The sequence below is a fragment of the Ranitomeya variabilis genome, chromosome 4, assembly GCF_051348905.1.
Source record: "Ranitomeya variabilis isolate aRanVar5 chromosome 4, aRanVar5.hap1, whole genome shotgun sequence".
In the NCBI taxonomy this organism is placed as follows: Eukaryota; Metazoa; Chordata; class Amphibia; order Anura; family Dendrobatidae; genus Ranitomeya; species Ranitomeya variabilis.
The window spans coordinates 690,493,162-690,521,021 of NC_135235.1; the positions used below are offsets into that span (position 1 = coordinate 690,493,162).

At 48.5% G+C, this 27,860-nt stretch overlaps 2 protein-coding genes across 4 annotated transcripts in view; one reads left to right on the top strand and one right to left on the bottom strand.

The window, feature by feature from the left end:
• The window catches only part of LOC143767652 (uncharacterized), a 94,806-nt gene extending 68,063 nt beyond the window's left edge, over positions 1–26,743 (bottom strand). Inside the window, exon 1 of one of the 2 annotated variants that reach the window (XM_077256105.1) lies at positions 26,637–26,743. Coding sequence is in view for 1 of the 2 variants with exons in the window: in XM_077256106.1 (XP_077112221.1) it covers positions 26,637–26,685 (49 nt within the window). In the remaining variant the exon portion in view is untranslated. The remainder of the gene's footprint in view (positions 1–26,636) is intronic. The other variant, XM_077256106.1, reaches the window with a different exon arrangement.
• Positions 26,744–26,756: 13 nt separating this feature from the next.
• LOC143767703 (gastrula zinc finger protein XlCGF66.1-like) overlaps positions 26,757–27,860 on the top strand; it is an 86,038-nt gene continuing 84,934 nt past the window's right edge. For both annotated transcript variants that reach the window (XM_077256210.1, XM_077256211.1), the window contains exon 1: positions 26,757–26,798. In XM_077256210.1, coding sequence (XP_077112325.1) covers positions 26,772–26,798 — 27 coding nt within the window. In that variant the 5' untranslated portion in view covers positions 26,757–26,771. The remainder of the gene's footprint in view (positions 26,799–27,860) is intronic.

The following is a 27,860-nucleotide window of genomic DNA, read 5'->3' on the forward strand; positions in this document are numbered from 1 at the left end:
CAACGTGATTGGACGTCCAATGTCAGAAAGGGGTTAAAAATATAAAAGTTCAAATCACCCCCCTTTCGCCCCATTCAAAAGAAACAATACAAAAAATTTCAAACATACACATATTTGGTATCGCCACGTTCAGAATCGCTTGATCTATCAACAAAAAAAGGATTAAAAAGTAATAACAGGCAATCAAAAGATTGTATCTGCACCAAAATGGTATCATTAAAAAAGTCAGCTCAGCACACAAAAAAATAAGCACTCACTGAGCACAGATTATGAAAAATGGAGACGCTATGGGTATTGGAAAATTGCGATTTTGTTTTTTTTAAGCAAAGTTTGGAATTTTTTTTCACCTTTTAGATAAAAAAGAACCTAGACATGTTTGGTGTCAGTGAACTCGTAATGAAAACTGAACTGCATTACTGCACTAGAAATATGAAACATGAGAGCGTTTAGCGCATAAAAATGGCCAATTTTATGTGTACCTGGTAGCCACTTTAGGGCATCTCTCGTATACCAGGTCCTACGCTTTCCTTTCCTCGCTGAGAATAAACGTCTCCATCTGAATGGGTACCTGTGAAACCTCTTCTTAAGGCCCCGTCTCACATAGCAAGATCGCTAGCGAGATCGCTGCTGAGTCACAAGTTTTGTGACGCAACAGCAACCTCAGTAGCGATCTCGCTATGTTTGACACGTACCAGCGACCAGGCCCCTGCTGTGAGATCGCTGGTCGTGTCGGAATGGCCTGGACCTTTTTTTGGTCGTTTAGGTCCCGCTGACATCGCTGAATCGGTGTGTGTGACACGGATTCAGCGATGTCTTCACTGGTAACCAGGGTAAACATCGGGTTACTAAGCGCAGGGCCGCGCTTAGTAACCCGATGTTTACCCTGGTTACCAGTGTAAAATGTAAAAAAAAAAACACTACATACTAAACTTCGCGTCCCCCGGCGTCCGCTTCCCACACTGACTGAGCGCCGTAAAGTGAAAGTGAAAGTACAGCACAGCGGTGACGTCACCGCTCTGCTGTTAGGGCCGGCGCTCAGTCAGTGCAGGAAGCGGACGCCGGGGGACGCGAAGGTAAGTATGTAGTGTTTGTTTTTTTACATTTTACACTGGTAACCAGGGTAAACATCGGGTTACTAAGCGCGGCCCTGCGTTTAGCAACCCGATGTTTACCCTGGTTACCCGGGGACCTCGGCATCGTTGGTCGCTGGAGAGCGGTCTGTGTGACAGCTCCCCAGCGACCAAACAGCGACTTAACAGCGACGCTGCAGCGATCAGCATCGTTGTCTGTATCGCTGCAGCGTCGCTGTGTGTGACGGGGCCTTTAGACCACAGGTGTTTTAATCACAACAGGTCCATTACCCCTCCACAGAGAGAGAGAATGTTAGTCTAAGAAGAGGTTTCACAGGTACCCATTCACATGGAGACGTTTATTCTCAGCGAGGAAAGGAAAGCGTAGGACCTGGTATACGAGAGATGCCCTAAAGTGGCTACCAGGTACACATAAAATTGGCCATTTTTATGCGCTAAATGCTCTCATTTTTCATATTTCTAGTGCAGTAATTCAGTTCATTTTTCATGTTTCAGCGCTGCAGTGTGCTGCCTTATTTACTTGACTGTATATGAGTTGGTGACTCTAGGTTCAGCACCTGTTCACACTTAGTCTATGTTTGGATGTGACAGTCAGTATTTTGAAAAGTGAACTCGTAATGACCTGGAGAATCATAATGGCAGGTCAGTTTTAGCATTTAGTGAACCTAGCAAAAAAGCCAAACAAATTTTTTTTCCGTTTTTCAAGTACACGACATGGTAAAACCAATAGTGTCCTTCAAAAGAACAACTCGTCACTAGTGTTGAGCATTCCGATACTTGCGGTATCGGAATTCCGATACCGAGTTCCGATACTTTTGTGATATCGGGAATTGGTATCGGGATCCATATTCATGTGTAAAATAAAGAATTAAAATAAAAAATATGGATATACTCACCCTCTGACGCGCCCTGGACCTTACCGCTGTAACCGGGAGTCTCCGTTCCCATGAATGAGCACGTGAAGGGCCTTCGATGACGTCGCGGCTTCTGATTGGTCGCGTGAGCGGTCACGCGACCAATCAGAAGCCGCAACGTCATCGCAGGTCCTTCACGGGCTCATTCTTAGGAACGGAGGCTCCCGGTTACATCGGTAAGGTCCAGGGGCCGCCGGAGAGGTGAGTATATCAATTAAAATAAAAAATATGGATATACTCACCTCTACGGCGGGCCCTGGACCTTACCGAAATGTAACCGGGAGCCTCCGTTCCTAAGAATGAGCCCGTGAAGGACCTGTGATGACGTCGCGGCTTCTGATTGGTCGCGTGAGCGGTCACGCGACCAATCAGAAGCCGCGACGTCATCGAAGACTCCCGGTTACATCGGTAAGGTCCAGGGTGCGTCAGGGGGTGAGTATATCCATATTTTTTATTTTAATTCTTTATTTTACACATGAATATGGATCCCAGGGCCTGAAGGAGAGTTTCCTCTCCTTCAGACCCTGGGAACCATTCCGATACTTTGCGTCCCATTGAAATGCATTGGTATCGGGTATCGGTATCGGCGAGATCCGATATTTTGCCGGTATCGGCTGATACTATCCGATACCGATACCAATGCATATCGGAAGGTATCGCTCAACACTACTCGTCACACAAAAAATAAGCCCTCACATTCCCATATTGACGGAAAAATAAAAAAAAAGTTATGGCTCATTTGCGGGCTTTAGATGGTTGTCCAAGACTTGCAGCATTGGTCAACCCTTAGAATAGGCCGTCAATGGCTGGATTGTAGAGTATATACTCACTGCACGCGTACAAACTGAGGAATTTTGCTTCAAGTGAATAATTTAATACAGGTGGCAGGTGAACTGACAGGCAAATTTTTAACGTTTCGGCCAGTTAATGGCCTTGATCATAATGCCGCCCTTGGAAAAATTTCCCTAGATTAGAACACGAAATGTCAATGAGGATGGTTGGTGTGAGAGTAAACAGACAAAGTCCAAAATAGGGGATGTTATGCACAAGGGTCAAAAATGACGCCACACTGATTATATATGTCTAGAAGAATCTAGTTCTGTAAGTGGTAAAGTTGTGCATGCAGACATTATTGTGTCATGGGAACAGCTGGATAGCGTTGTAGCAGAAGCCGGCACCAATGGCTATTTAGGAAATGCTGGCACGTATTGTGTCTGAGGCAGATTCAGATAAACAGGTCGGCGCTGTTGTATAGGTTAGGAGGCCAAATCCAGTAGCGGTAGCACAGTTGTAGATACAGGTACAGTTGTACCCCAGGAGCGTGTGAAAGAGACAGCTGCGGGAGCCGGCATTGGTGGATGGGTGGGAGACGCTGGTACACGTGTGTCTGAGCGCTCAATAGGACACCTCTCCATTATTAAGCCACTAGTCTGAAAGGGTTAAAAAAAAAAAACACAGCGTTTAACATTAAAGTCTTTTAATGCAATAATTAAACACACGTTTTCCAACTTTATTGCACTCTCAATCCAAGCGAAGCCCTCGTTCTCCTGTAAAAAATTGTAAAATAAAAAAGGAACAATATCCCATACCTGTCCGCCGTACAGTCAAGTCCCAAGCTGCAAACCATCTCAAGGGGTTAAATAGTTTACAATCGGGAGCAGTGCTAATGCTACCGCCCGGACTGTAAACCACTGCATAATGAATGAAAAGCTGCCTCCACAGCCTCCCCCGCCTTACCGGATATGAACTCATTACCGTAGGAAAGTTTCTGAACATTTTCCCACGCTGTCAAGTTCACCTCAGGTCAGGCGGGGCCAACTACCGCTGACGTCACTGAGCATGCACAGATTCTCAGCCTGACCTAAGGTGAACTTGACAGCATGGGAAAATGTTCAGAAACTTTCCCACGCTAATGTGTTTATGTCCGGTCAGGCGGGGAGGCTGCGCAGGCAGCTTTTCATTAATTCCTCCGTGGTTTACAGCCCGGTCGGTAGCATTAACCCCTTGAGATGGATTGCAGCATGGGATTGACTGTGCGGCGGACAGGTATGGGATATTGTTGCTTTTTTATTTTGGATTTTTTTTTACAGAAAAACGAGGGTTTCGCTTGGATTGAGAGTGTAATAAAGATGTTAAACCTGTGTGTATTTAATTAAAACTTTATTCGTAATGTGCGTGTATTTTTTTAACCCATTCATACTATTGGATTAATAATGGATAGGTGTCTTAATGACACCTCTCCATTATTAACCAGGCAATAACCTTACAACCTTACAACCAACCTTACAACCTTACAACCTTACAACCAATAACCTTACAATAGAAAGGTGACATTAACCCCTTATTACCCCATATGCCACCGATACTGGGCAGTGGGAAGAGAGAGGCTAAGTGCCCCTTTTCTGGGGTGGCTGGGGACAGATGTTTTTAGCCGGGGGGGGGGGGGGGGGGGGAGGGGACTATAACCATGGTCCCTCTCTAGGCTATTAATATCTGTCCTCAGTCACTGGCTTTCCCTCTCTGGCGGAGAAAATTGCGACGGAGCCCACAGCAGTTTTTTCCATGAATGAATCCTTTAATTTAACATCTACAGCTCCAAAATTTTACACACACACACACACACACACACTACTAACATTATTAGTGAGGGAAATAAAAAAAAATAACAGATATGCAATAGTTTACTGTATGCAAACCATGTCTCATATCCTATCAGGGTCTGTAATGATTTAACAGAACAATTAACAATTTAATTATCGGCTATTCTGCTACCTAGCTCTGCACGAAATATAAAGCTAATATATATATATATATATATATATATATATATATATATATATATATATATATATATATATATATATATATATACATACACACACATACACACATATACACATACATACATATACACACACACTAGATGGTGGCCCGATTCTAACGTATCGGGTATTCTAGAATATGTAGGTAGTATATAGCACAGGCTACGTACTATATTGCACAGTGACGTAGTATATAACACAACCGACGTAGTATATAACATAGCTACGTAGTATATAACAGAGCCACGTAGTGTATTGTACAGGCACGTAGTATATTGGTCAGCCACGTAGTATATAGCAGAGCCACGTAGTATAACATAGCTACGTAGTATTGATAAGAAATATGGGGGGCACCACACACTGATTAATCAGCCAGAGAGCTCACCATGGGCTTGGAAACAACATGAGAACATATAGAAAAAAAAGGATCATGCCCATATATTGGGAACACCTCAGATTATCTAAAAGTCAAAAAAGCTTTATTGGTAGGAATGCACAGCACAAACAACAGTTAAAAACACTAGGATCCAACCCGCACCTGTTCTTCTCCCCCTCTGCTTATGCTGGCTCCATCTCCAAATATCTGGACTCTTGGTATCTGGGTATATTTATCCTCAGATTTTGGCATGCTTTATTTTTTTGCCGTCCCCATCTGTTTTCCTATCTTCGTTCATTGTGCATTACATTTTCTTTGCAAGGATGTTATCTAACATCTTTTTGCACCCATAAAGTACTGTGACATCGGTTTAGGCACATATATTTCTCATCTGCACATTGTGTCTGGATATATGCATATTGAGACCTGTATGGTTCACTACTTAGGAGCCAGTTTTTGTATTTTCCACATATTTTGTGAGCTTGCATTTTTTTGCACATTATTTGCATATCATTTTCTGTGTGAAAAAGAACGGGGGAAGGGGACTCTAGGTGCTAGTCATCATTGCTCCTATACTAGGGCATGGTTTCTTGTATAGGTATCTGTTTGTATTTTAGTGTTTTAAACTGTTGTTTGTGCTGTGCATTCCTGCCAATAAAGCTTTTTTGACTTTTATATAATCTGAGGTGTTCCCAATATATGGGCATGATCATTTTTTTCTATGTGTTCTCATAGCTACGTAGTATATTGTAGAGCCACGTAGTATATTGCACAGGCACGTAGTATATAACACAGTCACGTAGTGTATTGCACAGCTATGCGGTATATTGGTCAGCGACGTAGTATATAGCAGAGCCACGTAGTATATAACATAGCCACTTAGTATATTGTAGAGGCATGTAGTATATTGCATAGCTACGTAGTATATAGCAGAGCCACGCAGTATATTGCACAGTCGACGTAGTATATAACAGAACCGACACAGCCACATACTATATTGCACAGCTACGTAGTATATAACACAGAGCACGTAGTATATTGCATAGTCACGTTGTATATTGCTCAGCTACATAGTATATAGCACAGAGATGTAGCATATAACAGAGCCCACGCAGTATGTAACACAGCACACGTAGTATATAGCAATGTGGGCACTATATGCGTGGTTAAAAAAAGACTTAAAATAAAAAATAAACATATACTCACTCAAGGACCCTTGAAGTCCTGGCGCCTGTGTGCGGTGCACGCGGCAGCTTCCGGTCACAGGTTGGTATGAGCGCAGGACCTGTGATGACGTCGTGGTCACATGAACATGACCTCATGGCAGGTCCTTCTCGCATAGCACCGTTGGCACCGGAACCTGCCGCTTGCGCTGCTGAGGACAGCATGCGACGTCAGATGGTGAGAATAACCTTTTTCTTTTTTATTATTATTATTTGTAACATTAGATCTTTTTACTATTGATGCTGCATACGCTGCATCAATAGTAAAAAGTTGGTCACACAGGTTTAATAGCTGCGTTAACGGAGTACGTTACACCGCGGTCCGTTAGCGCTGGCATTAACCCTGTGTGAGCGCTTAGCGCTGACTGCAGGGCAGTAAAGCAGTGGCCATTTCGCTGCCAGACTATGGCTGTCGCTGATTGGTCGTGGCAATGGTTGTGGGCGTTTTGCCATGACAATCAAGCGACTTGGATTTCTATGACAGACAGAGGCCGCGACCAATGAATATCCGTGACAGACAGACAGACAGACGGAAGTGACCCTTAGACAATTATATAGTAGATATGCAGTGCCTTGCGAAAGTATTCGGCGCACTGGAACTTTTCAACCTTTTCCCACATATCATGCTTCAAACATGAAGATACCAAATGTACATTTTTGGTGAAGAATCAACAAGTGGAACACAATTGCGAAGTTGAACAAAATGTATTTGTTATTTTACATTTTTGTGGAAATTCAAAAACTGAAAAGTGGGGTGGGCAATATTATTCGGCCCCTTTACTTTCAGTGCAGCCGTCTTACACCAGAAGTTCATTGTGGATCTCTGAATGATCCAATGTTGTCCTAAATGCCTAATGATGATAAATATAATCCATCTGTGTGTAATCAAGTCTCCGTATAAATGCACCTGCTCTGTGATAGTCTCGGGATTCTGCTTGAAGCACAGAGAGCACCATGAAGACCAAGGAACACAACAGGCAGGTCAGTGATACTGTTGTGGAGAAGTTTAAAGCTGGATTTGGATACAAAATGATTTCCAAAACTTTAAACATCCCAAGGAGCACTGTGCAAGCGATCATATTGAAATGGAAGGAGTATCATACCACTGAAAATCTCCCAAGACCCGGCCGTCCCTCTAAACTTTCATCTCAGACAAGGAGAAGACTGATCAGAGATGCAGCGAAGAGGCCCATGATCACTCTGGATGAACGGCAGAGATCTACAGCTGAGGTGGGACAGTCTGTCCATAGGACAACAATCAGTCGTACACTGCACAAATCTGGCCTTTATGGAAGAGTGGCAAGAAGAAAGCCATTTCTCAAAGATATCCATAAAAAGTGTTTAAAGTTTGCAACAAGTCACCTTGGAGACACACCAAACATGTGGAAGAAGGTGCTCTGGTCAGATGAAACTAAAATAAAACTTTTTGACAACAATACCAAATGATATGTGTGGCGTAAACGCAACACAGCTCATCACACTGAACACCCCATCCCCACTGTCAAACATGGTGGTGGCAGCATCATGGTTTGGGCCTGCTTTTCTTCAGCAGGGACAGGGAAGATGGTTGGAGCCAAATACAGGACCATTCTTGAAGAAAACCTGTTGGGAGTCTGCAAAAGACCTGAGACTGGGATGGAGATATGTCTTCCAACAAGACAATGATCCCAAACAAAGCAAAATCTACAATGGAATGGTTCACAAATAAACGTATCCAGGTCCTAGAATGGCCAAGTCAAAGTCCAGACCTCAATCCAATCGAGAATCTGTGGAAAGAGCTGAAAACTGCTGTTCACAAACGATCTCCATCAAACCTCACTGAGCTCAAGCTGTTTGCCAACGAAGAATGGGCAAGAATTTCAGTCCCTCGATGTACAAAACTGATAGAGACATACCCCAAGCGACTTGCAGCTGTAATCGCAACAAAAGGTGGCGCAACAAAGTATTCACGGTATTCACGGTGGAAAATGAAATGCTAGATGAAATCTCAAGAAACAATGAAAACCCTATATTAAGGGTCACCAATAGTGTTGAGCGATACCTTCCGATATCGGAAAGTATCGGTATCGGAAAGTATCGGCCGATACCGTTAAAATATCGGATCCAATCCGATACCGATACCCGATCCCAATGCAAGTCAATGGGACGAAAATATCGGAATTAAAATAAACCCTTTATAAACTTGTAGGTTCATTCTACATGAAGGAAAACAACTAAGAATAATGTAGGATGTATTGGGGGACGTGGCGGAGATATTAAAGGCACAGAGGTTTAGCCCAATGTAATAGAATAGCAGGATTTTTTTTTTTTTTTTATGACGTTCGGCGTTAAAAAAAAAAAAATTAACAGTCAAATTCTTTCTATGTCAGATATTGATGTTTCACTACTTCCACGCCCTTCACCTTCTTTTTTACTTCTCCCACGCTTTCTTCTTCATTATCCTCATCATCAGCTTCTTTGACATCAACTTCTTCACCTTATTCATCTTCTTCTTCATCTTCTACCTATTATTTTTTGGGTTACATTGTTCATATTCTTTTTATTTTACTATTATCTTCATCATATTCTACTTCTTCATCATATTCTTATTTGTGACAGGCATTCCCGTAGTTGTTATCTATAAAAGTTTGAAGATTACACCTTCCGTTCTGCCTGTCACAAAACAGTTACATTTGTCCGCGTTCAGTTTGGCCTGCAGCATCAGGCTTTATCCAGGGGCACCACGAGGAGGAACGGACTCACCCCCATACACTGCTTAGTCTTCTTCTGCTTATAATTTAGATAATATTTTTTGCTCTGATATTTAGTGTTATGCTTAATGTCCTTCTGCTCTTTGTTCTGCAGCCTCTTGTTCTTCTGCTTCTCGGTCTTCCAGGTCGTCGTCGTCTCCAGGGTCGTCGTCTCCGGGGTCGTCGTCATCGGGGTGGTCTCCGGGGTGGTCGTCATCGGGGTGGTCTTCAGGGTCATCGTCTCCAGGGTCGTCGTCATCACGGTGGTTGTCGTCTCTGGTGTCGTCGTCATCTTAGGGGTGGTCTTCCGGGTCATCGTGTTTAGTCTCTTGAACTTGGAAATGTAGCAGAAGGTACAAGAAGGCTGAGAAAATGCCGAGAACCAGCTGATGGAACTGGAACTCGGATGGCTACCCGAAGGTCCAAGAGCCAATGGAACTACCGAGGACCAGCTGACGTTACTGGAACCCGGTTACTAAGCAGGAGGTACCCGTGCCTGAAAGCACTACCAAGGACCACCTGACGTTGGTGGAACTCGGATACCCAGAGGGAGGCACCTAAGCCAAAGGCTCTGCCCGGAACCAGCTGACGGTACTGGAACCAGGATGGGGAGCAGAAGGTACAAGAGCAAGTGTCTGCGTGGCTTTTGCAGGACACGATGCCGGCTGCACAGCAGGGGAACAGCTGGCGGTGCTGAACCCCAGTGACACATTGGCTGGTGTTTTTCTCTGTGCAGCTAGCAGTACCGGGCCCCAACTGGCGGTGTTAGAGCCCGGGGTCAGCAGGAGGAGGAGATGGAGCAGAGTGTAGGCCGAAGCCTGCACTGGCGGCAGCTTTTGGGTCTGTTGTGCCTGCGTGGCAGTTGCAGGACACGTTGCCGGCTGCACAGCAGGGGAACAGCTGGCGGTGCTGAACCCCACTGACACATTGGCGAGGTGTTTTTCTCTGTGCAGCTAGCAGTACCGGGCCCCAACTGGCGGTGTTGGAGCCCGGGCTCTGCAGGGGGAGCAGAGTGTAGGCCGAAGCCTAATTGAACCAATTTCAAAGGTAACCTTTAACCCCCCCTCAGGGGTTACAAAGTAGAAGAGCCACAGCTTATGCAGCAGTAGTGCTGCACAAGTCAAAGGTTGCTCTTTTAATTTGGCTCCTTGCACACGCTGAATGAAACACGTATAACATTTAGCCCTTTATACAGTCAAACTGTGTTGGAGGCGCGAGTTCCCTTTGTAATGAGACGCAGCACAGATGTCAAGAATCCCACCTTGGTGCTGGGTGCAGCCTCCTGAGCGTTGTTATTTGCTGTACAGGAGTCTGCGCTGTCGTGTTATCCCCTGGCCTAGCGCTGTTAGCGCTGCCCATCTTCTGGCATCATTTAATGTCGGCCGGTGCGGTTCGCGATGACCATGAATCCCAGCCCCGCAGTGTCTTAACATTGTTAAAACACTGCGGGGCTGGGATTCAGGGCCTGGCGCAGCACATATGTTCGCCTCTCACACTCGGGTCCTTACACCCGCTTCAGACTGTGCGGCGTCATCTGATCCCTTATCGCATGCCACGGCCATGAAGCCGCACAGTCCGAAGAAGGCGGAAGGAGAGGAGGGACAGGCGAACTGATGCACTGATCATGCCCATCAATCACACCCTCGCAGTCCCAATAAATAAGACACCGAGGGGCGTTGTGTGGGTCAGGGCGGCCGCAGAGGCGCAGCCAGCCAAACAATGATGCCAGAAGACGGGCAGCGCTACCAAGGGGGTTGCAGCGTGTCATTACAAAGGAAAGTCACACCACCGGGACGGTTAAATGGTCACACAGAGGACACATTTCAGACGTGTTTTCAGTTCCACATGTGCGAGGAGAATACGTTTATGAGCCACCTTGCACACATGCAGCATTACCGCTGTACAAGGTGGCTGGATAACGTAAAAACGCCTGGGGGAGGGGGGACAGGTTCCCTTCAATTTCAGTTCTGGTGTCTGCGTGGCTTTTGCAGGACACGATGCCGGCTGCACAGCAGGGGAACAGCTGGCGGTGCTGAACCCCACTGACACATTGGCTGGTGTTTTTCTCTGTGCAGCTAGCAGTACCGGGCCCCAACTGGCGGTGTTAGAGCCCGGGGTCAGCAGGAGGAGGAGATGGAGCAGAGTGTAGGCCGAAGCCTGCACTGGCGGCAGCTTTTGGGTCTGTTGTGCCTGCGTGGCAGTTGCAGGACACGTTGCCGGCTGCACAGCAGGGGAACAGCTGGCGGTGCTGAACCCCAGTGACACATTGGCTGGTGTTTTTCTCTGTGCAGCTAGCAGTACCGGGCCCCAACTGGCGGTGTTAGAGCCCGGGGTCAGCAGGAGGGGGAGATGGAGCAGAGTGTAGGCCGAAGCCTGCACTGGCGGCAGCTTTTGGGTCTGTTGTGCCTGCGTGGCAGTTGCAGGACACGTTGCCGGCTGCACAGCAGGGGAACAGCTGGCGGTGCTGAACCCCACTGACACATTGGCGAGGTGTTTTTCTCTGTGCAGCTAGCAGTACCGGGCCCCAACTGGCGGTGTTGGAGCCCGGGCTCTGCAGGGGGAGCAGAGTGTAGGCCGAAGCCTAATTGAACCAATTTCAAAGGTAACCTTTAACCCCCCCTCAGGGGTTACAAAGTAGAAGAGCCACAGCTTATGCAGCAGTAGTGCTGCACAAGTCAAAGGTTGCTCTTTTAATTTGGCTCCTTGCACACGCTGAATGAAACACGTATAACATTTAGCCCTTTATACAGTCAAACTGTGTTGGAGGCGCGAGTTCCCTTTGTAATGAGACGCAGCACAGATGTCAAGAATCCCACCTTGGTGCTGGGTGCAGCCTCCTGAGCGTTGTTATTTGCTGTACAGGAGTCTGCGCTGTCGTGTTATCCCCTGGCCTAGCGCTGTTAGCGCTGCCCATCTTCTGGCATCATTTAATGTCGGCCGGTGCGGTTCGCGATGACCATGAATCCCAGCCCCGCAGTGTCTTAACATTGTTAAAACACTGCGGGGCTGGGATTCAGGGCCTGGCGCAGCACATATGTTCGCCTCTCACACTCGGGTCCTTACACCCGCTTCAGACTGTGCGGCGTCATCTGATCCCTTATCGCATGCCACGGCCATGAAGCCGCACAGTCCGAAGAAGGCGGAAGGAGAGGAGGGACAGGCGAACTGATGCACTGATCATGCCCATCAATCACACCCTCGCAGTCCCAATAAATAAGACACCGAGGGGCGTTGTGTGGGTCAGGGCGGCCGCAGAGGCGCAGCCAGCCAAACAATGATGCCAGAAGACGGGCAGCGCTACCAAGGGGGTTGCAGCGTGTCATTACAAAGGAAAGTCACACCACCGGGACGGTTAAATGGTCACACAGAGGACACATTTCAGACGTGTTTTCAGTTCCACATGTGCGAGGAGAATACGTTTATGAGCCACCTTGCACACATGCAGCATTACCGCTGTACAAGGTGGCTGGATAACGTAAAAACGCCTGGGGGAGGGGGGACAGGTTCCCTTCAATTTCAGTTCTGGTGTCTGCGTGGCTTTTGCAGGACACGATGCCGGCTGCACAGCAGGGGAACAGCTGGCGGTGCTGAACCCCACTGACACATTGGCTGGTGTTTTTCTCTGTGCAGCTAGCAGTACCGGGCCCCAACTGGCGGTGTTAGAGCCCGGGGTCAGCAGGAGGAGGAGATGGAGCAGAGTGTAGGCCGAAGCCTGCACTGGCGGCAGCTTTTGGGTCTGTTGTGCCTGCGTGGCAGTTGCAGGACACGTTGCCGGCTGCACAGCAGGGGAACAGCTGGCGGTGCTGAACCCCAGTGACACATTGGCTGGTGTTTTTCTCTGTGCAGCTAGCAGTACCGGGCCCCAACTGGCGGTGTTAGAGCCCGGGGTCAGCAGGAGGAGGAGATGGAGCAGAGTGTAGGCCGAAGCCTGCACTGGCGGCAGCTTTTGGGTCTGTTGTGCCTGCGTGGCAGTTGCAGGACACGTTGCCGGCTGCACAGCAGGGGAACAGCTGGCGGTGCTGAACCCCACTGACACATTGGCGAGGTGTTTTTCTCTGTGCAGCTAGCACATCTGGGACCCAACTGGCGGTGTTAGAGCCCAGGGTCAGCAAGAGGAGCAGGGGGAGCGGAGTGTAGGCCGAAGCCTGCACTGGAGCAAGTTGAAAGGAAACCTTTAACCCCCCCCCCCAGGCGTTTGTAGCTGGAAGAGCCATCGTGTACAGCACTAATGCTGGAAAAGGTAAACTTAGCTCTTTTAATTATGGTCCTTGCAGATGCTGAACCTAACACTTATGAAATGTGTCCCCTCACAGCGTTCAACCGTCCGGTAGGTGGAACTTTCCTTTGTCATGTGACGCAGCACAGCCGTAATTTTTACCCCCTTGGCGCCGTGCGCCGCCTCCTCAGCGTTGTTTGAATCTGTCCCGGAGCCTGCGCTGTTAGGTTGGCCCTTGGCCATGCACACATTTTGCGCTGCCCGTCTTCTGACATTTGCTGTCAGGCTTGCTGCGCCTGTGCGGGTGCGCTGTCCGAGATTCAGCCTCGCGGTGTCGTCTAATGTAATCCCACCGCGGGCCTGGGATCCGTGGCCATGCGCAGTGCATATCCTCGCCTCTCACTCCCCTCCCTACGGCTTCTTCAGACTGTGCGGTGTCACGGCCGTGGCATGCTATTAGGGATCAGCTGACACCGAACAGTCTTTAGAAGCCGTAGGGAGGGGAGTGAGAGGCGAGGATATGCACTGCGCATGGCCACGGATCCCAGGCCCGCGTTGGGATTACATTAGACGACACCGCGAGGCTGAATCTCGGACAGCGCACCCGCACATGCGCAGCCAGCCTGACAGCAAATGATGTCAGAAGACGGGCAGCGCAAAATGTGTGCATGGCCAAGGGCTAACCTAACAGCGCAGGCTCCGGGACAGATTCAAACAACGCCGAGGAGGCGGCGCACGGCGCCAAGGGGGTAAAAATGACGGCTGTGCTGCGTCACATGACAAAGGAAAGTTCCACCTACCGGACGGTTGAACGCTGTGAGGATACACATTTCATAAGTGTTAGGTTCAGCATCTGCAAGGAGCACCACGAAAAGAGGCACTTTTTCCCTTTGCATCATTACTGCTGCACAAGGTGGCTCCTTCAGTAACAAACGCCTGGGGGGGGACAGGTTCCCTTAAATTTAACTTGTTGTGGCTGCGTGGCGGTCGCAGTACACGTTGCCGTATACACAGCAGGGGAACAGCTGGCGGTGCTGAACCCCACTAACACATTGGCGAGGTGTTTGGCTCTGTGCGTACAGCACTTCTGGACGGCAACTGGCGGTGTTGGAGCCCAGGGACAGGTGGAGGAGGAGGAGGTTGGAGGAGGTAGGAGGGATTGCCACACACACAGCAGGGGAACAGCTGACGTTACTGAACCCCAATAACAGAGGAGGGACTGTTGACTGTGCGTACAGCACTTCTGGACGGCAACTGGCGGTGTTGGAGCCCAGGGACAGGTGGAGGAGGAGGAGGTAGGAGGGATTGCCACACACACAGCAGGGGAACAGCTGACGTTACTGAACCCCAATAACAGAGGAGGGACTGTTGACTGTGCGTACAGCACTTCTGGACGGCAACTGGCGGTGTTGGAGCCCAGGGGCAGGTGGAGGAGGTTGGAGGAGGTAGGAGGGATTGCCACACACACAGCAGGGGAACAGCTGACGTTACTGAACCCCAATAACAGAGGAGGGACTGTTGACTGTGCGTACAGCACTTCTGGATGGCAACTGGCGGTGTTGGAGCCCAGGGACAGGTGGAGGAGGAGGAGGTTGGAGGAGGTTGGAGGAGGTAGGAAGGATTGCCACACACACAGCAGGGGAACAGCTGACGTTACTGAACCCCAATAACAGAGGAGCGACTGTTGACTGTGCGTACAGCACTTCTGGACGGCAACTGGCGGTGTTGGAGCCCAGGGACAGGTGGAGGAGGAGGAGGTTGGAGGAGGTAGGAGGGATTGCCCCACACACAGCAGGAGAACAGCTGACGTTACTGAACCCCAATAACAGAGGAGCGACTGTTGACTGTGCGTACAGCACTTCTGGACGGCAACTGGCGGTGTTGGAGCCCAGGGACAGGTGGAGGAGGAGGAGGTTGGAGGAGGTTGGAGGAGGTAGGAAGGATTGCCACACACACAGCAGGGGAACAGCTGACGTTACTGAACCCCAATAACAGAGGAGCGACTGTTGACTGTGCGTACAGCACTTCTGGACGGCAACTGGCGGTGTTGGAGCCCAGGGGCAGGTGGAAAAGCAGAGGAACACAATGTAGGCCGAAGCCTGAGAAAGTCGAAAGGGAACCTTTAACCCCCCCCCCAAGGCGTTTGTAGCTGAAAGAGCCAGCTTGTGCAGCACAAAAGATGCAAAAGGAAAAGGTGGCTCTTTTCATCATGCTCCTTGCAAACACAGAACTAAACACTTATAAAATGTGTCCCCTGAAGCCGTGAAACCGTCCCGGAGGTGGGACTTTCCTTCGTAATATGACGCAGCACAGCCGTCATTCCTACCCCCCCGCCGCCGTGCCCCGGCTCCTCAGCGTTGTTTGATTCCGTCCCGGAGCCTGCGCTGTTATGTTATCCCGTGGCCAGGCACACTTAGCGCTGCCCATCTTCTGACATCATTTGGTGTCAGGCTGGCTGCGCCTGTGCGGCCGCGCTGGCCGAGAGCCCGCCTCGCAGTGTCTTCTGATTTAATCCCACTGGGGGCCTGGGATCCATGGACATGCGCAGTGCATATCTGAACATCTCACTCCCCTCCCTATGGCTTCTTAAGACTGTGCGGTGTCACGGCCGTGGCATGCTATTAGGGACCAGCTGACACCGAACAGTCTGAAGAAGCCATAGGGAGATGAGTGAGAGGTGGAGGTTCAGATATGCACTGCGCATGTCCATGGATCCCAGGCCCCCAGTGGGATTAAATCAGAAGACACTGCGAGGCGGGCTCTCGGCCAGCGCGGCCGCACAGGCGCAGCCAGCCTGACACCAAATGATGCCAGAAGACGGGCAGCGCTAAGTGTGCCTGGCCACGGGATAACATAACAGCGCAGGCTCCGGGACGGAATCAAACAACGCTGATGAGCCGGGGCGCGGCGCCGGGGGGGTAGGAATGACGGCTGTGCTGCGTCATATTACGAAGGAAAGTCCCACCTCCGGGACGGTTTTACGGTATCAGTGGACACATTTTATAAGTGTTATGTTTTGCGTGTGCAAGGAGCAAAACCAAAATAGCTACCTTTTTCCTTGTGCAGCATTACTGCTGCACAAGGTGGCTCTTTCAGTAACAAACGCCTTGGGGGGGGGGGGGGGACAGATTCCCTTACATTTCAGTTGTTGTGTCAGCGTGGCGGTCGCATGACACATTGCTGGCTACACAGCTGGGGATCAGCTGACGTTACTGAAACCCAATAACACTGGGTCGTATGTTTTGACTGTGCAGACGGCACTTCTGAGCCTCAACTGGCGGTGTTGGAGCCCAGGAATTTAAGTTCAGGTGGTAGAAAGATGAACACAACAGGAGACCTGGATAACGTATACAGTGACCTAATTAGTTAATCAGGAGGAGGAGTGGCAAATTCCTGCGAGATCCAGGCCTTGTTCATTTTCAGGAAAGTAAGCCGGTCAACGTTATCGGAGGATAGTCGCATGCGACGGTCAGTTAGTACACCACCTGCAGCACTAAAGACACGTTCCGATAATACACTGGCCGCAGGGCAAGACAGCACCTCCAATGCATACTGGCTTAGCTCTGGCCATGTATCCAGCTTTGAGACCCAAAACTTGAAAGGGGAAGAGCCGTCTGGGAGTACAGCAAGAGGGCAAGACATGTAGTCTGTCACCATCTGACGGAACCGTTGCCTCCTGCTGACTGGAGCCGTCTGTGATGGTGTAGACTTTTGTGGCGGGCACAGAAAACTGTGCCACAGTTCGGCCATACTGGTCTTGCCTTGGGCAGAGGCACTGCTTCTGCTCCCTCTTTGTGCAGAGCCTCCACCACTGCCTGGACGCACTGAGCTGCTTTGGAATGCAGTAGCAGCACTTCTCTCAGTTGGAATGGAGAAGATGATGGAATTGACCAGTGTGTCTTGGTACTCCCGCATTTTTCGCTCCCGGTTCAACGGTGTGATGAGGCTTTCTACGTTGTCCCGGTAGCGAGGATCGAGGAGGGTGAACACCCAATAATCAGACATGTTGAGAATGTGGGCGATGCGGCGGTCGTTTCTCAGGCACTGCAGCATGTAATCCACCATGTGCTGCAGACTGCCAACTGCCCAAGAACCGCTGTCCCCTGCTGGAGGCGTGATCTCTGCCCGCTCGTCATCACCCCACCCTCGCTGTACACACTGAGTACTGGACAATTCGGTAACTCCCTCCTCTGGACGGATGTCTTCCTCCTCCATTGACTCCTCCTCATCCTCCTCACAAACTGTCCCCTGCCTACGCGTTTGTGAGGAACCACGTGGCGCTGACTGTCCAGAAGATGATGGAAATGGTGAATCCTCATCCTCCACCTCTTCCACAACATCATCCCTTAGCGCTTGCAGTGATTTTTCAAGCAGGCAGATAAGGGGGACAGTCATGCTGACTAGTGCATCATCTGCACTCGCCATCCGCGTGGAATAATCAAAGGGACGCAAAACCTGGCAGACGTCATTCATAGTGGCCCACTCTGTGGTTGTGAAGTCTGTACGGCGCTGACTGCGACTTTTTTGCGCCTGAAGCAGCTGGTACTCCATTACAGCTTGCTGCTGCTCACACAACCGCTCCAACATATGTAACGTGGAATTCCACCTGGTAGGTAGGTCACATATGATGCGATGTTCCGGCAGGCGGTGTCGGCGCTGCAGAGCCGCAATGCGCGCTTTTGCCGTGCTGGAACGCCGCAAGTGAGCACACTCTAGGCGGACCTTGTGCAGCAGTGCATCAAGATCCGGATAGTCCCTCAAAAAGCTCTGCACGACCAAATTGAGCACATGTGCCAGACATGGGATGTGAGTGAGGTTGCCGAGGCCCAGAGTTGCCACCAGATTTCGGCCATTATCACACACTACCATGCCTGGCTGGAGATTCGCTGGCACAAACCACACATCGCTCTCCTGCTTGATGGCATTCCAGAGCTCCTGCGCTGTGTGGCTACGATTCCCCAAAAAAATTAATTTCAAGACGGCCTGTTGACGTTTGGCCACGGCTGTGCTCATGTCGGTCGTAACAGGTACACGTTCATCACGGGTCCATGTGGAGGTGGACTGTGACGGCTCCTGCAGCGATGATTCTGAGGAACTGGTGTAAGAGGAGGAGTCAATGCGTACAGAATGGATTCCTGCAATCCTTGGAGTGGGCAGGACACGTCCTGCGCCACTCGCACGGTCTGTACCTGGCTCAACAACATTAACCCAATGGGCAGTGAGGGAAAGGTATCGCCCCTGTCCATGTTGACTGGTCCACGCATCGGTGGTGAGGTGGACCTTGCTACTGACGGCGTTCAGTAGCGCGTGTTTTATGTGTCCCTCCACATGCTTGTGCAGGGCAGGGCCGGCTTGCCTGCTGAAGTAAAAGCGGCTGGGCACATTGTACTGTGGGACTGCCAATGACATCAAGTCACGGAAGCTGTCAGTCTCCACCAGCCTGAGTGACAGCATTTCCAGTGACAGAAGTTTGGCAATGCCTGCAGTCAGAGCCTGTGCTCGTGGGTGGTTTGACGAGAAAGGCCGCCTTTTCTCCCATGCCTGTACTACCGATGGCTGTAGACTGGGCTGGGAGTGTGTGGATGACTGGGAAAGTGGCGCTGCGGGTGGAATTACAGCGGGTCTCTGGACAACAGGGCCAGAGGTTCTTCCACGGCGATCCTGGGAGGAAGCCGAACCAGCTGCGTGTGAGCTAGAGGAAGAGGCAACACGAGCTGAAGAGGTGGTAGCTGCCGCTGTTGGTTGGCCTACCTCTTCAGTGTGTTTTTCTAACTCCGCCGGGTGCCTGTTGCGCACATGTTTCCACATGTTGGAGGTATTGAGGTTGCTGACATTTCGACCTCTTTTGACTTTTTGATGACACACGTTGCATCTGACATAGCAAATGTCATCTGCAACTGTGTCAAAAAAGGACCAGGCACTGCAAGTCTTGGGAGCGCCCTTTTTGGCTTTTGGAAGAGACATGCTCCTAACGGGTGCCAAAGCGGAGGCTGCAGGATCCGCAGTCTTCCCCCTCCCTCTCCCTCTTTGGGCCGTACGGGGAATCTCTTCCTCAGAGCTGCTCCCACCACCTTCCTGTCCCTCACGCCAAGATGGGTCGAGGACCTCATCATCTACACTACCCTCTGCCCCCAACTGCTCCTCCTGGGTAGTCTCAGCAGCAGAGCACGCACCAGTAAGTGGCACCTGAGTGTCATCATCAGCTGATGCGGCCTGCGATGTGGTGACCGGAGCCACTGGCCCACCCGCCTCTTCAGAGGAAGACAGAAAAAGCTGTTGGGCATCACTGCACCCTGCCTCTTCTTCCATTTCTCCAATGCTGCTTGGCTGGCCCCCTGTTTCCAAGCCAAGAGATTCAGAGAACAGAAGTAGAGACGGCTCCTGTCCTGGGCTCTCTGTCTGCCTGGGCAATTTGGCAGGTGGTGAAGAGACAGATGGCTGCTCTCCAGTGCTCTGTGTCTGAGAGGATGTGGCACTAATGGAAGTTGATGCATTAGCTGCCATCCATCCGACAACAGCTTCAATTTGTTCTTCACGCAGCAGCGGTGTACGGCGCTCTGACATAAAGCTACGCATGAATGACTGTTGCCTGGTGAAAGTGGGTGCTGAGGAGTCACCGGTGCCCGCAGCAGGCACAGAATCCCCACGTCCCCTCCCTGCTCCGCGACGGCTCCCACGCCCACATGCCTTACTCACTGCCTTCTTCATCTTGGTTGACTGATAAAGATAAGCAGAAAAGTACTAACGGATTTGTGTGCTTATTCCTGAGCAACTCCTCCTAACAGGTATAAGAAACACTAATTTTCTAAAGTGTGGACTAGACTTTAATATGAGCTAATGTGGCCTACACAAATGTAAAGTGGTGTAACTGGTGTGTTTGGTGAACTTTATTATTTATTTATTTTTTGGGGGCTGAACTGACAACAGATAGAGCTGCAGTCACACGGAGACCGTGCAGACAGCCGTAAACGGCGCTGCAAGGCCCAAAAACCCTCCTCTAAGTTATCCTATGTAGTGTTTTTCCACAAATTAGCTGGAGACGGGTGGAAAGACACTAATAGGATTTTTTTGAATAAATTAGCAGCAGACTACACTACTTGAAAAAAAAATGAAAATTGATTTGGCGGTATGACGCAGTGAACAACCCTGAGCTGGAGACAACCAGGCTATGGCTGCTCACAGACTACAGGGCGAGCTGCAGTCACACGGAGACTGTGCAGACAGCCGTAAACGGCGCTGCAAGGCCCAAAAACCCTCCTCTATGTTATCCTATGTAGTGTTTTTCCACAAATTAGCTGGAGACGGGTGGAAAGACACTAATAGGATTTTTTTGAAAAAATGTGCAGCAGCCTGCACTACTTAAAACAAAATGAAAATTGATTTGGCGGTATGACGCAGTGAACAACCCTGAGCTGGAGACAACCAGGCTACGGCTGCTCACAGACTACAGGGCGAGCTGCAGTCACACGGAGACCGTGCAGACAGCCGTAAACGGCGCTGCAAGGCCCAAAAACCCTCCTCTACGTTATCCTATGTAGTGTTTTTCCACAAATTAGCTGGAGACGGGTGGAAAGACACTAATAGGAATTTTTTGAATAAATTAGCAGCAGACTACACTACTTGAAAAAAAAAAAAAAAAAAAAGAACAGTATGAGGCAATGAACCACCCTCCCTGAACTGAATACAACCAGCTATGGATGGCCTATGTGGCTGCACTCAGACTAGAGAGTGGGCTGCACTCACACACACACACACACACAGACCTTGCAGATTGCTGTGAAAACAGCGCTACAAGGCAAAAGCAAGGTGAATAGTAGGTGAACACAGCGGTTGCTAAATTAGCCTTTGGAAAGCACAAAGAAGCAAATCACTATCTCTAAACTGTCCCTCAGTCAGCAAACAGCGTCCTGTCACTAACTGAATTCACAGCAGAGTGATCGCAAAATGGCGCCAGCGACTTTTAAACTGCATCATGACATCATTTCAGCAGCCAATCACAGCCTTGCCAGTACTTTCATGCCCTCCATGCTAAACAGGATGTGCCCACACTTGGAATCATTCTCATTGGCTGAATTTCTGAATTTTGAATCTTGGAACTTCCGATTCCGGTATCCGATACGCGGCAAGTATCGGAATCCCGGTATCGGAATTCCGATACCGCAAGTATCGGCCGATACCCGATACTTGCGGTATCGGAATGCTCAACACTAGTCACCAATCTAACCCAAGAAGAGGTGCGAAACCGGCTAAATAAGATTAAAATAGATAAATCTCCGGGTCCGGATGGCATACACCCACGAGTACTAAGAGAACTAAGTAATGTAATAGATAAACCATTATTTCTTATTTTTAGGGACTCTATAGCGACGGGGTCTGTTCCGCAGGACTGGTGCATAGCAAATGTGGTGCCAATATTCAAAAAGGGCTCTAAAAGTGAACCTGGAAATTATAGGCCAGTAAGTCTAACCTCTACTGTTGGTAAAATATTTGAAGGGTTTCTGAAGGATGTTATTCTGGATTATCTCAATGAAAATAACTGTTTAACTCCATATCAGCATGGGTTTATGAGAAATCGCTCAAACCAATCTAATCAGTTTTTATGAAGAGGTAAGCTATAGGCTGGACCACAGTGAGTCATTGGACGTGGTATATCTCGATTTTTCCAAAGCGTTTGATACCGTGCCGCACAAGATGTTGGTACACAAAATGAGAATGCTTGGTCTGGGGGAAAATGTGTGTAAATGGGTTAGTAACTGGCTTAGTGATAGAAAGCAGAGGGTGGTTATAAATGGTATAGTTTCTAACTGGGTCGCTGTGACCAGTGGGGTACCGCAGGGGTCGGTATTGGGACCTGTTCTCTTCAACATATTCATTAATGATCTGGTAGAAGGTTTACACAGTAAAATATTGATATTTGCAGATGATACAAAACTATGTAAAGCAGTTAATACAAGAGAAGATAGTATTCTGCTACAGATGGATCTGGATAAGTTGGAAACTTGGGCTGAAAGGTGGCAGATGAGGTTTAACAATGATAAATGTAAGGTTATACACATGGGAAGAAGGAATCAATATCACCATTACACACTGAACGGGAAACCACTGGGTAAATCTCACATGGAGAAGGACTTGGGGATCCTAGTTAATGATAAACTTACCTGGAGCAGCCAGTGCCAGGCAGCAGCTGCCAAGGCAAACAGGATCATGGGGTGCATTAAAAGAGGTCTGGATACACATGATGAGAGCATTATACTGCCTCTGTACAAATCCCTAGTTAGACCGCACATGGAGTACTGTGTCCAGTTTTGGGCACCGGTGCTCAGGAAGGATATAATGGAACTAGAGAGAGTACAAAGGAGGGCAACAAAATTAATAAAGGGGATGGGAGAACTACAATACCCAGATAGATTAGCGAAATTAGGATTATTTAGTCTAGAAAAATGACGACTGAGGGGCGATCTAATAACCATGTATAAGTGTATAAGGGGACAATACAAATATCTCGCTGAGGATCTGTTTATACCAAGGAAGGTGACGGGCACAAGGGGGCATTCTTTGCGTCTGGAGGAGAGAAGGTTTTTCCACCAACATAGAAGAGGATTCTTTACTGTTAGGGCAGTGAGAATCTGGAATTGCTTGCCTGAGGAGGTGGTGATGGCGAACTCAGTCGAAGGGTTCAAGAGAGGCCTGGATGTCTTCCTGGAGCAGAACAATATTGTATCATACAATTATTAGGTTCTGTAGAAGGACGTAGATCTGGGGGATTTATTATGATGGAATATAGGCTGAACTGGATGGACAAATGTCTTTTTTCGGCCTTACTAACTATGTTAAAGTATTAAGTTAAAGGGGCCGAATAATATTGCACGCCCCACTTTTCAGTTTTTGAATTTCCACAAAAATTTAAAATAACCAATAAATGTAGTTCAACTTCACAATTGTGTTCCACTTGTTGTTGATGCTTCACCAAAAATGTACATTTCATATCTTTATGTTTGAAGCATGATATGTGGGAAAAGGTTGAAAAGTTCCAGGGGGCCGAATACTTAAAAAAAAAAAAAAAAATTGCATCCTCGCATTGCACACGGATGACATAATGATCACTGTTAGGGAACATTGATGCGATTCTCGTGCATGAAAAACGGACCAATTTTTATTCGTTATGTGTGACTCCAGCCTAAGGCCATCGATGGTAAAGTCGTGGACACCTCTGTAAACCTGCTCTACAGGCAATACTGTCTCAATGATCATTACTAGAACTTCACTGTCACTAAAGTCAGGATGTTAGTCTACGTTCACATTTGCGGTCGGCGCCGCAGCGTCGCCGCATGCGTCATGCGCCCCTATATTTAACATGGGGGCGCATGGACATGCGTCGCACTTGCGTTTTGCACCGCATGCGTCACCCGCATCCGGGCGCAGAGGACGCAGCAAGTTGCATTTTTGCTGCATCCAAAATCAATCAAAAAAAGGACGCATGCGGCGCAAAACGCAGCGTTGTGCATGCGTTTGTTTGCATTGTGCGTTGCGGCGCCGACGCTGCGGCGCACAACGCAAATGTGAACGTAGCCTAACCAGTGCTGCAGCCATATGACTTGCTGGGAATTGTAGTGCTGTGCACAACCAGCAGGGAAAGTTGTGAGCATTTACAGGTCCTTCTCAAAAAATTAGCATATAGTGTAAAATTTCATTATTTACCATAATGTAATGATTACAATTAAACTTTCATATATTATAGATTCATTATGCACCAACTGAAATTTGTCAGGTCTTTTATTGTTTTAATACTGATGATTTTGGCATACAACTCCTGATAACCCAAAAAACCTGTCTCAATAAATTAGCATATTTCACCCGTCCAATCAAATAAAAGTGTTTTTTTTAATAACAAACAAAAAAAACATCAAATAATAATGTTCAGTTATGCACTCAATACTTGGTCGGGAATCCTTTGGCAGAAATGACTGCTTCAATGCGGCGTGGCATGGAGGCAATCAGCCTGTGACACTGCTGAGATGTTATGGAGGCCCAGGATGCTTCAATAGCGGCCTTAAGCTCATCCAGAGTGTTGGGTCTTGCGTCTCTCAACTTTCTCTTCACAATATCCCACAGATTCTCTATGGGGTTCAGGTCAGGAGAGTTGGCAGGCCAATTGAGCACAGTAATACCATGGTCAGTAAACCATTTACCAGTGGTTTTGGCACTGTGAGCAGGTGCCAGGTCGTGCTGAAAAATGAAATCTTCATCTCCATAAAGCATTTCAGCATTTCCCCAGGTCAAGCCACTTTTGAACCATAAACAGCGGCAGAAGTGCCTGACCTGGGCTACAGAGAAGCAGCACTGGACTGTTGCTAAGTGGTCCCAAGTACTTTTTTCTGATGAAAGCAAATTTTGCATGTCATTCGGAAATCAAGGTGCCAGAGTCTGGAGGAAGACTGGGGAGAAGGAAATGCCAAAATGCCTGAAGTCCAGTGTCAAGTACCCACAGTCAGTGATGGTGTGGGGTGCCATGTCAGCTGCTGGTGTTGGTCCACTGTGTTTCATCAAGGGCAGGGTCAATGCAGCTAGCTATCAGGAGATTTTGGAGCACTTCATGCTTCCATCGGCTGAAATGCTTTATGGAGATGAAGATTTCATTTTTCAGCACGACCTGGCACCTGCTCACAGTGCCAAAACCACTGGTAAATGGTTTACTGACCATGGTATTACTGTGCTCAATTGGCCTGCCAACTCTCCTGACCTGAACCCCATAGAGAATCTGTGGGATATTGTGAAGAGAAAGTTGAGAGACGCAAGACCCAACACTCTGGATGAGCTTAAGGCCGCTATTGAAGCATCCTGGGCCTCCATAACATCTCAGCAGTGTCACAGGCTGATTGCCTCCATGCCACGCCGCATTGAAGCAGTCATTTCTGCCAAAGGATTCCCGACCAAGTATTGAGTGCATAACTGAACATTATTATTTGATGGTTTTTTTGTTTGTTATTAAAAAACACTTTTATTTGATTGGACGGGTGAAATATGCTAATTTATTGAGACAGGTTTTTTGGGTTATCAGGAGTTGTATGCCAAAATCATCAGTATTAAAACAATAAAAGACCTGACAAATTTCAGTTGGTGGATAATGAATCTATAATATATGAAAGTTTAATTGTAATCATTACATTATGGTAAATAATGAAATTTAACACTATATGCTAATTTTTTGAGAAGGACCTGTAGACATTTTTGTTTCAGGTGAAATAAACTCATTTTCCTCTGTAATCTGCTTTTCTTCCATCCTGTAACCAGCATATGTGCGGTGCAGAGATCAGAGTTACTCTGTAAGGCTGGAGTCACACTACCGCATAATAGAGATAAAACATCGCATAGCACTCGGACCAGTATTAGTCTGTGGGGGAACTCAGATCACCGTTTTTTTTCTCGGGCGTATTCAGCATGCTGCGATTTTAGGTGTATATCGGATGAGTCTCGCCAATGAAAGTCTATGGGTGCGAGAAAAAATAGCACACCACACCGACCACCCGTGTGACTTGCGAGAAATACGCACACATTTTCCTCACTTCAGCCCATTAAATTCAATGAGGAAAACAGTGAGAAATGTAAAGCCATACGGATGTTATACGGATACATGGGTGCGAGAAAATCGCATCATCGCATTGCAAACAGATTACACACGGATCACCAAATGGAGAACATTGGTGCGATCCCTGGCCATCAAAATTGGACTGATTATTTATATGTTGAGTGTGACTCCGGCCTGGAAAATGTCTCCAAGGATTTACTGATGAGAATGTTCTCCAGCGCCGGCAGATGTCACAGCACTGACTAATGGAGAAACCACAAATATTAGAGAATAACACAAGTCACAATACAGATGAAGAGAGAGGGCCTTCTCGCAGGAGCTACAGTCTGAGAAATGGCTAAAAAGCCTCCACTAGGCTCCTGTACAGCTGTATAATGAGGCCCAGACTTTATAGTGAAGGGACTGGAGCGAGGGCCTGTTCCCAGGAGCTACAGTCTGAGAAATGGCTGAAAAGCCTCCACTAGGCCCCTGTACAGCTGTATAATGAGGCCCAGACTTTATAGTGAAGGGACTGGAGCGAGGGCCTGTTCCCAGGAGCTACAGTCTGAGAAATGGCTAAAAAGCCTCCACTAGGCTCCTGTACAGCTGTATAATGAGGCCCAGGCTTTATAGTGAAGGGACTGGAGGGAGAAAAGTGTGAAAAGTAGCAGCAAGAAGAGCCGGAATGCCCATAACTGACCTGCAGAGCCGTACTCCACGGTAGAGGCCTTCTTCACTACAGATATCATTCCCTGAGGCCCCTGATCACATGACCCCCTGACTCCTCCCCTCCTGTGACCTCATCACAGGTCCTGTGCGCACAGAGCAGCCATATATGTGGAGTGCGGCTCTGCAGGTGGAGGTAGGTGCTGGAGATTCCCCATTACTGAGCGCGGGGGACATTAACCCCTTCTGTACTGAGACTCTTTTGATGTTGTTGTTGCCACTTTATAAGAATCATAACGTTTTTGTTCTGTTTCCTGTAATAGATACATAGGACCCAACTATGGGAGACAGGAAGTGAGGAAACGGATTGTTCTCCTAGTACAGGGCCCCTTTCTTGGCCCCCACACAGTGTAATGCCCCCATTATGCCCCTGTAAGCAGGGTTCTGCCCCACAACCAGCTGCCTCGGGCACTTTACCATGAGCTGGTACCTCAGATTCTTCCCCGCACCCCTTTCCTTTGTTTGGCGCCAAATCTGTTCTGGCTTTGGGGCTATGGCCTTTATAATAACAGTAAACTGCGTCATCAAGGTCTCCTGACCAGGTACCATCTAGACTCTTCCTGAAACCCTCCCTCTTCCCCAGGGCCATATTTAGAGTTTCTGCTGCCCTAGGCACTTTTAGTGCTACCTCCCCCATTGGTGAGTATGACAATATCGGCAGGTACTTTGCCATAAATCGCTGATGTGAAAGTCGCCTTTTGCAGCAGATCCGGCAGTTTTTCCGCATCTGCCGCGTAATGGATCACTTACGGCAACACTGCGTTCGGCCTCATTCTTTCCCTATGGGACTTGCGGACATGTGCGGCACTTGCGGTTTTGCGGCGATCTGGCAAATGCGGTACTTGTAGCAATGGAAAAAACACTGCTAGCAGTGTTTTTTGTATCACCGCAAGTGCAAAACCGCAATTGCCGCACATGTCCGCAAGTAGCCATCACTACCTGTCCCTGCACCTTGCTAGCTCATCCCTGACCATCCCTCTGACCTAAAACTACACTATAAAGCTTTAGAAAAAACAATTTATTAACTGACATATTCCATTGACATATAATGAGGGCTCCAGGCTATGGCGTAGACTAGGACGGACAGTCTCCGGGTCTCCATTCTCTATGTGCACACCCTCAGCCCCTGCCTGACTCCCTGTGCACAGACCTCCCTCCACCGGACCGGTAGTCGCCGCTCGCAGTACCATACCGACAG